This window comes from Nelusetta ayraudi, unplaced genomic scaffold (genome assembly GCF_046127955.1).
Source record: "Nelusetta ayraudi isolate G7.1 ecotype Tasmania unplaced genomic scaffold, CSIRO-AGI_Nayr_v1 ptg000007l, whole genome shotgun sequence".
Taxonomy (NCBI): Eukaryota; Metazoa; Chordata; class Actinopteri; order Tetraodontiformes; family Monacanthidae; genus Nelusetta; species Nelusetta ayraudi.
This window is the reverse complement of record NW_027466057.1, coordinates 530052-542629: the sequence shown is the minus strand read 5'-3', so window position 1 is coordinate 542629 and position 12578 is coordinate 530052. Positions and strand designations below refer to the sequence as shown.

Below are 12578 nucleotides of genomic sequence, written 5' to 3'. Positions count from 1 at the left end.
ATTGTTTTGACGTAAATATGACTGCAAAGACACAAACAAGGGGAAAGAAGATTGAATAAAAAATGTATATTTCTTTACAATATATATATATATATATAGATAGATAGATTTTAGCCATCAGGGCCTTTGTCCAACTGCATATAGCTTTGAGCTTCTTTCCCCCCCCTCCCCTTCCTTTCGGTTCGATTTGCAGCCAGTCAGACGGAGAGATGCGTCTTGCAGGATTTCAGGCTCTTTAGGGCTTGGCTTCTCCTCTCCATCCTCCTCTTGAAGGGCTCTGTTGTAATCTCACACAGCTGTCAAACGGAAGGGAAAATAGATTTTCAAAGACTCGAACGCGTCTGAGTGAGCGGCTGAGCTCCACAGTTCACCGCGGCGCCGGTGCAAAAGAAAAAATCCTTTCAAATACTGATGTCAGTATTTTTATTTATTTATTTATTTTAATAAACCAAGAGCAGACTGTGAGGCACACCACAAGCCCATATTGTTTTCTAAAGATTTATTTGACAACTGCAAGCTGAAAAAAGAATTCCAATTGCCTCCCCTCACCACCTTCCAGAAACACAGCTGCATTAGTTTAAACAGGAATTTCTACAAATAAAACGTTGGAATAAGGTCAGGCCGCTTACTTGCAGTCAAACAAACAAGCTAGTTGTTTTGTTGTTGTTTTTTTCGAGGAAAAAAAGAAAATCAGCATTTACATCAGTCATGGATACATTCGTATGATCTGACCGTGTGCTTACTCGCCCAGTCTCTGTGGATTAACAAAACCATTCAAGCAATTTCAAAAATACAGTTTGGGGTGAATAAATGCGACGGGATCGGGGGATAACTCCGCCTTCTTTTCCTTCCCTTTTTCCTTCTCACTACTGGTGAGGTTGAGACACTTTGATCTCAGGCACTTTCAGAGTTGATGAGGTCGCTGCTTGACAAACACATCTGTTTTTTAAATTTATTCCATATTTTCCTGGCTGCTGGATGAATCCTCCCTTCTCACTGGATTAAATAGGAAATGTGCCCTTGCTATAAGCAAAAGACGACTCGAGTGAAGGGCTGAATGTGTCTTGAAAGTGTCCTGACGTGATTTCTGCGGATGTTAATCTGGAGAGAGAAGTAGTTGCATGTGTAGATGGAAATGTTCCAAATTAAAACCTCCCTGGTACATCTTCCAAAAGTGTCCCTTTAATGCAACCGGACATGGAGTTTCTGTGTAATAACTTGCAGTGCCTTGAGATATCAAAATCCATATGTGACAAGACAAATATTCACACATGGATGTCTAATGTGAAAATAATGCTCTATATGGAATTAAGATGATCCCAGGTGAGCTTCATTTTATTTTGAAAAAAGAGTATAAATCTGGGGTTTGGCGGTCTGGGTTTGTCGCAGAAGCACTTGATTTAATGCAAAATATTTTGCGACAAAAATAAACAAATTCCATTCACCATTCAACAACGCTTTTTCACTTCTCCCCCAAAAACTGAAATTTGTCGCGTTTTAACTTGCACCTTCAGCCATTGGATAAGATCCAAGAACGTATATTGCCTCTTTAAAATGAAGGGAAAAAAGCAAAGATTCATGCACAAACATCATCGTAAGTGAGTAAAAATCACACAACCAGAAACAGAATAAGAGAAAAAGTCTGCATGTAACTCAACATTTCACAGAGTCGCAACTGAAAGAGACATTTTTGTTTGCAACGACGTCAGTGGAATTATCCATCGGACGTCCTCTCCCCAATAAAAACAATGTGGCACTGGCATTGAGTAATTCATGTATGTACAACAAGTCAAATACTAGACAAAGTAGCAAGAACCTGATCACTTTATACATCGCGGAAAAATAGTAATTTCCTTGCGTTTTAAGGCAAACAATCGTTAGGCGCCGGTCGAAGGTTCGAATGGATGGCGCACGAGTCAGCTCGCTGAGGTCAATGCACAGCTGAGCGAACGCGCGTTAGCATCGGTTTGTGTGTTTGTGTGCACGAGCAGCCCGCCATCGGTGGCAGCTTGACCGCAAAAAACAGTTGCCGTACCGACGTCACAACGAGCCATTCTGGCCGGATTTGCTGCCCCCTGCTGCTGGTTGCGGGAGGAGCATTTAGGTCGACACGCCGCACAAGACATTTCTTTGTATAAATGCGCAGCAAACGCTGTAGAAACGTGTGGCTGTCCCTCAGTTTCACGGAGACAGTCTCCACTTTGTGTCCAGGAAATAAAAGACACAGGGAAATACGGTATAAAAAGCATCCGTTTTTAGAATGTCTGGTTGTGTCGGTATTAAATAGGTCAGCATTGCGTATTTTGCAAAGAGTTTTGTTTTGTTTTTTTCCCAGAAAAGGTTCCCCAGTCTTAATGTTTTGGTAACAAGAGTCTCTGAAAAACATTTTCTCAACGTGTTGTTGGCGTCTTCTCTGCATCGCAGGCTGGCGAGTCTCAGCGTTTTGCCAGAAGCTGCCTGTCTCTCAAATTTCACTCCACGTATTTATGTACAAGTCAAAAGCAAAGGCTTGTTCGGACGATCCCTCCTCCGCCTTGTATCCATTCCGGCCACAGAGCGGACGGGCCTCGTCCTCGCAGGACCCGACCCCATGGGCGCGCCGGGAAGAGTCGCGGCGCGCGCCGACGCCTACAGCGTGGTGTAGATGTAGACGAAGATGATGACGAGCAGGTTGAGGATGGTGCCGATGATGCCCAGCATGGCCAGGATGCTCTCCTCCTTGCCCTCCTTGTCTTGGATTCCCTTTTCCTCATCACTGTGGAGAGTGTTTACCATTTTCCCTGGAAAAGTCTGCAGTTTCTGTCTCAGACCAATCTGGAGCAAACAGATAAGAGAGGAAACACACGCACGCACACACACACACACACACACACACACACACACACACACACACGCACACACACACACAAATGTTTCTTTTGAGATGCATTGCATGTGCAGCAGCGATAATGGCAGTTAAAAAGCAACTTAGATCTTTTAAAGGAAAATCACAAGGAAAGAGGAAAAACAGTTTCAATGAGGATGATTAGCAGCTTTAAGAGTTTGAGATGAAAAAGTCTCTTGAATGGCTCTTTTCCTAGGACAAAAGAAGTGTGTTGTAATTTCGAGGAATGAGTGCCTCATATCTGAGGAATTGGACCCTCGCCTCTCTCTCTCTCTCCCTCTCTCTCTCTCTCTCCCTCCCTCTCTCTCTCTCTCTCACATACACTCACACACACACACGCTAGGCTTGCATTAGCGGACCTGGATGTGAGAATGCGTCGGGTCCCCACGTTACACCTGCCAGCTTTGCTCCGACTATGTTTTATTTAAGGAAAATGGCCAGCGAAAAGGGTTTCCCATCAGCGCCCCAATGACTTTTACTCTGATTATTTATGCAAATATGAAGTTCCATCCACAGCTCGGATGCAGAAATGCGGCAGTTCTGTCGTATTGCAGGATTTAGAGTCAACAGGGATCCAAAAAACGCTGAAGACCTTGTGCATTAACACGATATGCAGACCCGTGTATGTTACTGGGAGAAGGGTTGTGTGACATGACATTATACGACTGGACCTGGCTGCAGAAACATAGCACAAGCGAGAGGGAACATGCCCGGTGGTGGAATAACTCAGATTTTTAATTGTTTCGCCCCAAAACTTTTTTTTATTTGTATTTATTTTACATAATGTCTTTGACAGACACAAGGCACGTAACACTTACGCAAACTCTGGCTTTTGCATTCTTCATCTATCATTCATGTTGTATAAATATGTTATAGAGCACAGCGGGAACCCCCCCACCTCCACCCTAACAGTGGAGTAAATTGAATTTTTTTAACATATACAAAAAATATGTGATTTGTTCATTTCTCTCTTTTTCTTTTTCAATTGCGGAAGTAAAACATATAAAAGTATGAAGAAAAAAATAAGTGTGAAGCATTCCAAACAATAACAGCAGCCGTCCGTCTGACTGACAGGCTGGGCATGGAAGGAACAGCGGTGGCAGAAGCAGCAAACCTCGCTCCGCTGAGGGACTCCCCAAGACTGCGTGTGTCTGTATTGATTCGTGAAGCATGGGGGTGGAGTATCCAGAAGAAGAAACTAGCTGTGCACTCTCAGCAAGCAGGCAGACACAGGAGCTTCCACCAGTTGGCATCCAAACACCTCTCAAGAGGAAAGTTCTCCATTTGCGGGTGAAAGGATTTCGAACGCTGACAAGCAACAGAAAGCATGTGCACTAATGCAAACTATAAATACACCTTCTAACTGGGAATGGCCCCTCTTGGTAAAAAAAAAAAGCTGAGTTGCAAGATGCATTTTTCTGACCTCCAGTTGGAGTTCACAGAAAGACGTTACCTAAAGAGCTGGCGGAGAGCTTTTTGTTCAAATAAATAAATAAAACTCAAAAGTTTTTTGCAGTCAGGAATTCAACAATAAACCTCCAATCAAAACTAGCCTCGACTGCTGACTGGCTGACTGGAAAGTTTCTTGTGGAAACTAGTGTAAAATATACTCAAATAAAAGTCACATTACCATTCTAAGCTGTACCTTCCCGCTGTTGTTTTTGAGTCAGCCGTCCCCTGCAGGTTTGGAGCACTTCCGTTGTAGTGACTGGTTTATGCAGTGGTTTTTCTTGTTTGCACGTGTTTTCTTGGTTTGCATCTGCTGTGTTTTGCATCGCTTCTCTGTTTGCAGCTCATCTGATGACCAAGCTCATGTTTTTATTTTTCGTTTGCACCACAATCCTCTTTTTGTACCTTCTTTACACTTGTGTTTGTGAATTTGCATCTGTTCTTGCCAACCAAGGCGTGTAAGGCAATTGTATTGTGATTGACGCTTGTCAGCCACCACAAACAACATTGTCAAAGTGTTTAACTTGAAAGTCACAACTAACCAATGCGCTAACCAGTTGCGAATATCTAAATTTTTTTTTGTTTTTTGTCCCACTAGCCTGGGGCTGTTCCGAACTGACTCTAAAACATCTGATTGGTGATTATTATTGAACAGATGCCATACTATCATTATATCAAAGCTGAGCATGTTGAGAAACAACACCAGCTTGAAACCCCTTCCCTCCTTCCCTAATCACAGAATCTAGCCTCGTACACTTTCCCACCCGGCAGCCTGCGTTATTAAGCCTCTTTGCATTTGTCCTTTGCAGTAATTAAAACCTTGTGAAGGAGATTTGCCACGGCGGACGCAGGCTCATTCCATGTCACCGGCGCGGCTCTTTCCTTCCCCGCCTTTTTTCCCTTTCGACTTACTGACTGTTCCCCGACAGTTTGGCAGCAGAGAAAGGTCTTGGCAGTAATCATTGCCAGGAATCGGTTACATCAAAGTCTCGCGCTCTGCCATTACGAGGAGGGAGAATCTCAAGGAGATGGGACGGGGCTGAATACATCACGACGAGTCATTGCTAGTGCAAGGTCAGAGCTGGCAAGAGGAGCAAAAAATAGAATTAATATTAGATTTAAGAAAACAGAGGCCGGCGGATGAGAGCAAGGTTTTTGCTGTTTATCTGGAAGTTAGCAAGACAACGAAACAAATCCAGAAAACTCCTTCACTGTCCCTTCCAAATGCCTTGACCGCAACAAATATTCTTTGAGGTGTTAGCAGGAATAAGATGCTGGGAGCTGCCCTGGCGTTTGAACCTGCTCTGACCTCCTGGAGAGCGTCATAAAGCTGGCTGGAACACCTTTGATGGCTTTGTCTCCTGATGCATGTCGAGGGTCTCCTGCCTCCGATATTGAGAGGAGCAGTTGTGGTGGTGGGGGACGAGGAGAAGGAGGAGGACGAGGTGGAAGATGAGGAAGAGGAGGAGCTCCCCCAGAGATATTGAGGGAGACGAAGGTGGAAGAGGCCTCAGCCTCGTTTCTTTGTTTTAGCTTTGTTCTCGAGATTTCACATTTTTTTGGTCTATTCTTTGTTTGTTTTGGTTGATTCCTGCCCCCTTGACACCTTTACGTGTGTAACTGTGTGTGTTGGTAGTGGAGTTGGTTTCATTTAATTTCGCCTTGTAAATTGGCATTGACCATGAACTTGCGTCTTTTTACTGACTCAATATATGAGTCACCTACCAAAGAGAACCAACTCCAACCCCACCATAGAGAATTGGGTGTTTGAGTCATTCGAGTGACTCAGCCAGTTGGTGTGCTACATCCATTTGCCCACACACCCTCTTCACAAGAGGCACCATGAGATTTTGATATGATTACAGCCCTCCCTCCAAACACTAATACGTTGGTAATTGATACAAAATTAAATTGTTTCATCAGAGCTTGAAATGATCTTCTAATTAAGAATAAGATAAGTAAAAGACATTAAGACATTCATACTTTACACTATATTGTTAATACACGTCCTGGAGTAAACGACTTGACTCGTTGTTCCACTATAAGAATGAGGAGGAAGAGGCGGAAGAGGAGGTGGTGGAGGAGGAGGTGGAGCAGGGTCAGGATTGGAGTGTTTGAGAGGAGCAGCTTTGCCACCTGGCGCTCAGTAAAAAAAAAAACCCTCTGGACGTCTTCCAGCGCCTCGCCACCCCACATCTCCAGCGCTGGAGAGAGTGTCTCTCTTTCAAGTGGCAGCCAGTGCTGGCGTCGGCTGCGAAGGCACCCTGATCATCGTCATCATCGTCATCATCATCATCATCAGCAGCAGCAGCAGCAGCAGCCCGTAACGACTCCCTCTGTCTGTCTGTCTGACAGTCAGCCTCTTAATCATACCGGGATTATTAATCCAGTCGGGGCCGTGCACCTCCGCATCGATCAGGATTTAGTTCCCTGGCCGTCGATTCCCGCTGTCGCTCAAGAGCTCGTTTACAACGGTTCCACCGCCTTAACCTTTCCTCTCTGTGTTTAACCGTGAGCTGGGCTGCGCTGACTCCACTGAGGTCGGAGGTCGCAGCCGCCTCTTCGCTTGTCCAGGAGCAGCGTACGGAGCTGCCGGACGCTCAACATCAAGAGGGCAACGTCAAACAAATCCCGCTCCCCGTTCCCCGCTACACCTGACTGCAGCTGCCGCTCTCCGATCAGGTCAGCAAGGGGAGTTAGAAAATATTAATAGTAATAATAAGATTTAAAAAAAAAAAAAAAAACATTTGCCGCTTGAATAATCCCGTGTCAAACGGCTCCAGACGCTAACCGGCTCTGACAGGCAGCGGGCGTTGCCGTCGGCGTTGTCATAAAGCGGGATTAAAGTGGAAGCGGCTACCCGAGCGTGTGAGTGGAAGGACGGCAGCGGTGGCGGCGGCGGCGGCAGTTGACGCCTGGGCACATGGCAAAACAAAAGAGGTCTGGATAAAAAAGACAAAAGAAAAGCGAGAGAGTTTGGGGGAAGTGAGGAGGTTTCAGCGACGGAAAAAAAGCCACGATGAGACGCTGCCGAGCATCAGCGTGACCCACTTCCACGTTGCACCCAGGCAGGACTGAAGTTACAGAGGAGGGACGGAACGAAACAACAAAAAACAAACAAAAACAAGACGAGATTCTGGATGAAACGGCAGGTGAACCTTCTGAAGACCTTCTGAAGGGAAGTTGCAGCTCCAAATCTTTTCCTCAGGAGTGTTTTCGTACGGTGGTCCTGTGCTGTTATGTAAGACGGCGTTCAAAAACTTGTTTGCAACACGCTTGAGGGGGCCACCCCCTCCCCTCCCCCCCCCCCCGTCCTACCCCAACTCCCCCTGCCCTCCCCCTAAAAAGTGGATTTCTGTGGTAAACTGAATGAACGATGAGATGATCGAGATGTCAAATGTTTCTTCCTTGTTCTTCTATTATTAAATGTGTTGCTACGGGCAGGACTGGCTGTAAAGTTAATTGCCCTCTGGGACTAATAAGATATTCTGAATCTGAATCTGAGACAAGCGACAAGCGCCTGAGGAAACGGCGGCGATGGAATCGATCATCACAGATGAGAATTAGACAAGAGAAGAGACAGACAGAGCAAACGTCTCTGCTGCTCAGTGGTGAATCCTCCTGCAAAATCTCAAAGAGTGATGCTTGGGATGGATGGATGGATGGATGGATGCATGCATGCAGGCAGACATTTGGGGCGAAACAAACCAAAAACGGACTTTACCTTGCACAGCATCAGGAACAGAACAGCAGTGGACATGCCGGAGGCGGGCGCCGCTCCGTGGGGCTCAGTCGTCCCCGGCCAGCGAGTGGAAGGTGGATCCTGCTCATCCTGCTGCCTCGTCTTCCAGGTGCTCCACTTCTGGCTGCTCGGGCGTCGGATGTGGTGGCTGGCGGCGCTCTGGCGTCTCTCCCCCGACGTTCATCTCACTCGTGGCCAAGTTCTCGCCAGACCCTCACTTTTTTCTCCTCCCTCCACCCTCTCCTACTCCTCCCCCGGGCAGCGGGTGAGAGCGACGGAATCTGCGCCGCTGCCCACCTCCGCCTCCTGTTCCTCTGCCTCCTTTTTGCTTCTTCTTCTTCTTGTTTTTTGTTTGTTTGCCTCCCCCACCTCTTGCTGCTGCTGCTGCCGCTGCTCCTTCTCCTCCTCCTCCTCCTGCTCCTCTCCTCTTCTCCTTCCTCTTCTTCTCCTCGCCTGCGCCGAGAGGGTGATGTCAAGTTGAAGGATGTAGTGGCTTGATGGGCATATGGGGGCGGGATGGTAACAAAGCTGTTTCATGTGCACATTCTCCTTCCTCCTCTCAGCAAATCTCCGGCAGAAGAAGAAAAGGGAGGAGAAGGGGAAGAAAGAGATGTCAGCATCAGCTCCCCTCTCGACCCTTATTAAAGGCTCATCTCGCCCCGATCAAACTTTTATGCAGCTCAGCGCTGCGAAGCCCTGGTTTTTTTTTGCTGATCTCCCGGCTTTTGAATGTTTCATCCCCAAACAAAAAAGAAAGCAAAAGGAGGGAAGAAAGAAAGAGAGAGAAAAGGGCTCCTCATCTGTTGCGGTGGTGGAAGCCCCTGCCTGCCTCCCCGGCACGATCTGCACCCTGACATACCTTCCCTCCGCCGGCTCGCCGTGGATCCCCTAACTAGCTGAGCGCAGCGGCAGGGACGCCCGGATTGGCTGCCGGGAGGGGAAGGCAGACGGAGAGAAGAGAGAGTTTTTTTTTGTTTTTTTTAAACCAGAGAGAGAGAGCGAGAGAGAGAGAGAGAGAGAGAGCATGTGTGTATGTGTGAGGAGGGGGGTGTTCTGCTGTGAGTCAAACCCTTCTCCTCTGCCTCACGCTGCCGCCACCGTCGTCACCGATGCTTGTTTTCACTCCACAGGCAGGAGGTACCCCCCCCCTCCCCCCACCCCCCACCCCCCCCCTCCCCACACACACACACACACACACACACACACACACACACACACCACCACCACCACCACCACCACCACGCCCCTCGCTCCACAATGCAGCCGCCGTTGCCTGGCAACCGGCACAGGGGGCCCTGGCGACGGGGAGCTTTGGTGACAGGGTCCGTGATGAGGGGTGCGAGGGGTCTTTGCCGCGTGCGTGCGTGGCGGCGGCGGACGTGGACGCTCGAATGAATGCGTGGACACGGGCGCGCGTGGTGTCAAACTGTGAAGTCGAGCGGCACGTGCGCGTGTGTGTGTGTGTGAGAGAGGGTAAAGTGTGTGTACGTGTGTGCTTGATTCTTCTCGCTCTCGTCAAAGTGGAGAAAACTATCACTGAACAGGGGGGGCGGGGGAGGGGTTTTGGGCCAGGCGGGGTGGAAGTACTTAAGGTGCGCACTCGGTGTGTAATGTGTGTTCATGCATGAGCAAAGTGCTGAAAATGCACGTGTGTGTGTGTGTGTATGTGTGAGACAGGTCACGTATCTCCGTGAGAGAGGCGATCCGGTGTCACGACTCACTTCCGCGCGCCGCCGCCGCGGCATGTGACATTTCCTCCGTCACTGGTCAACGAGGGTTTGTGATTAATGGAGTGATCAAACTCCAGTGACCGGCGGAAGGTTGTTGGTTTTTTTCTGCGTCATTAGACGGGAGGACGGAGCGTCCCGCCAGCTCGTGCCTGCCTGTGTTCCCGCCTCAGACGGACGGACGGACTGGAGTGTCTGGGCAGAGAGTGGGTGTGTCAGTGGAGGAAGTTCCCCCCCTCAGCTGTGTCTGGTTGGAGGATTAGAAGTTTTCTCACTACGCTCTTTTGCTCTGTGTCTGGAATAAGTCGCACTTTTAATGGGCCATCGCTGATGTTTTAGCATTTCGGGCTAGCTGGCTCCTGTCAGCGGCCAATAGTTGATGAACACGACTCACTCGACCACAAACCTTACAATTCCTGAGTTTAGAGTGCGTCACAGTTGCCCGTGAAGGCCTGTGTTTGTTTTAAAAATTAGCAAAACAACACACTGATACGACCACTACTACTACTGCTACTACTACTACTACTACTACTATTACTACCACCATTGCTCCCTGTGTCAGTGTGGGTTCTGTTCAGGTTCTCCGGCTTCCATCCAAAAACGTGCATGTGAGGTGAACTGGTAACTCTAAATCGACCATAGGTGTGTGTGTGTGAGTGTGATTGGCTGTCTGTCTTTCTTGTCCAGATTGTACCCTGCCTTCGCCCTATGACAACTGAGATATGTTCCAGCAGCCCCCCGTCACCCTGAGTGCAGGAGGAAGCGGGTGTTGAAAATGGATGGATGGATGGATGGATGGATGGATGGATGGATGGATATTGTTTAAAATGTTTAAAAACTACTAACAGCACTGCCGTACTTCAGCTATCTTATTGCTGGGACCGACCTTATAGGAGTGTTTTTGAACCACGAGCACAGCAACAAACATCGTAAAATGAAATATGGTTTTTAAATATGCACCTCTTTGAACAATATTTCAGTGTGTGTGAGAAAGTGAGAGAGAGAGAGAGAGAGAGTTTGTGCAGCTAATGGAAATGTTTACAATGGGGAAACAGCTGGCGACAAATTAGCCGGAGCCCTGACGCTGCTTTGCACATGAAGCGACCTGGAATGGGCAGCAATAAAAATGGAAATGTAAAGGAACAAACGTTGACGCCAAACCGCAAACTGCCAATTTTTTTTTGTTATTTTTTTTTCCGGCTGACGTTACATTCGTCTCTGTCTCCGGATGTAATAAATGCGCGGGCATTTATAACAATTAATCAAGGGGTGTCCGTCGAAGATCATGCTCGCTCCCACATCTAATACGCAGCGCTTCTTCAAGAGCACAGCCATCACCCTCTGGCTCACATTCATTTTAATTCAAACAAGCCGACAGTGCTCTTAGCGCACGGCTCCGCCACTTCATGTAAATTCATAGTAAACACAATGTTTCTTTATGCTCATTATACCCATCGAATGAAGTGCGCGCCGCTGTCCCGTGTAATATCAGCAAATGGAATGCTTGTGTGATACTCGTGCAAAATAAAAGTCGAGCTGCGCCTTTAAGCTTGTTTTCGGAGCTCTTGACTGAAAAAGGCCACGAAGCAGAGGGTATTACAGAAATATCTTTCTTGTAAAGTAAGCTAAAAACCAGCGCTAAGAGGGTGTCAGGTTTCAGACCTTGAGTGCACTTTAATTAATTTCAGAGGGTAAGCTACTCCGGCACTCCTCTGCTGAGGACACGCAGGCTTTGTTATTGTGTGGTGGTGCAAGTGAAAATCTCCCTCACTAGTTAAAAAAGAAAAAGGCAAAAAACAAAAACAAAAAAACAAAAAACAAAAAAACAACCAGACCAGAAGGTATCAGTGTTTTGTTTGAAATTCAAGGGTAAACTTAATGGAATCTGTGAGTCTTCCCAATCTAGATTAGCGCAGAAGTTATTAGTGCTTAATGCCTCTTGTTCACTCTTTCTCCCGCGTTCTGCCTTCAACCTCTACCTTCTAATTTGTCCTTCAGAGACGCGGCAGCAGTTAAGGCAGCCCATTAATTATTGAGAAGCCAGAAAGTCGTGACGTACACAAACACAGTTTAACAGACATTTATTTTAGTCAACACACCCCTGTGTGGAAACGGGAATACCTGGTGCGCCACATGGAACATTTCAAGTATTTTCAGTCAGTCAGTTTGGCACTGCTAGTTTTATATTTTTGATAAAAACAGTCATTCACCTAGCACCAATGCTAGTCCCTTTAGCTTTAGCAAGGCTCGCAACTTCCTGTCTGCCACCACACCACAGTCAAGTTATAAAGATGCAGCTGGCAACAGTTGCTTCCTGGTTTTTGTCACAGTTAAAAGGTCCACGTCCAGCAATTCAGCGCCCTTATAAAAAATGATTTAAAAAAATTGAAATAAATGAGTGAGCCATTCGACCAGGAACCCTGTAAATGCAATCGGTCTCGTGCGGCTGCTGAAAAGAAAAATGTCTGTAACCCTTCAATCTACACACAGGACCTCCCCCCTTTTCTGTTATGGTGAAGAGACACCGTTGAAAATTAAGAGGGATCCCAAGGGGTGGTCACACAAGGCAAAGGAGTAAGGCAGTGTCATGGCTGCCATTAATCTTAATTATCAGAGAACATGACAGCAGCATCTGGGTGTCCTCCAGTCAGAGCAGCAGGCGGCTCGCTCGCCCCAATCCTGCTCCTGTCACTTATGGATGTCGAGACGGGGGGGAAATGAAAATCCCAGCGCTGAGATACGCTTTAGCCCTTGATTTGCTCCTGGAAAGATGGAT

General features: G+C 47.3%; 1 protein-coding gene across 1 annotated transcript; it reads right to left on the bottom strand.

Moving 5' to 3' along the window:
- Nucleotides 1-1382: 1382 nt before the first annotated feature.
- Nucleotides 1383-9004, bottom strand: tunar (TCL1 upstream neural differentiation-associated RNA). Its single transcript, XM_076017597.1, has 2 exons — nucleotides 8058-9004; nucleotides 1383-2814 (listed from the first exon to the last, which is right to left on the bottom strand). Exons 1-2 carry the CDS (start codon nucleotides 8091-8093, stop codon nucleotides 2629-2631), a joined length of 222 nt encoding a protein of 73 aa, XP_075873712.1. The 5' UTR covers nucleotides 8094-9004; the 3' UTR covers nucleotides 1383-2628.
- Nucleotides 9005-12578: the final 3574 nt, after the last annotated feature.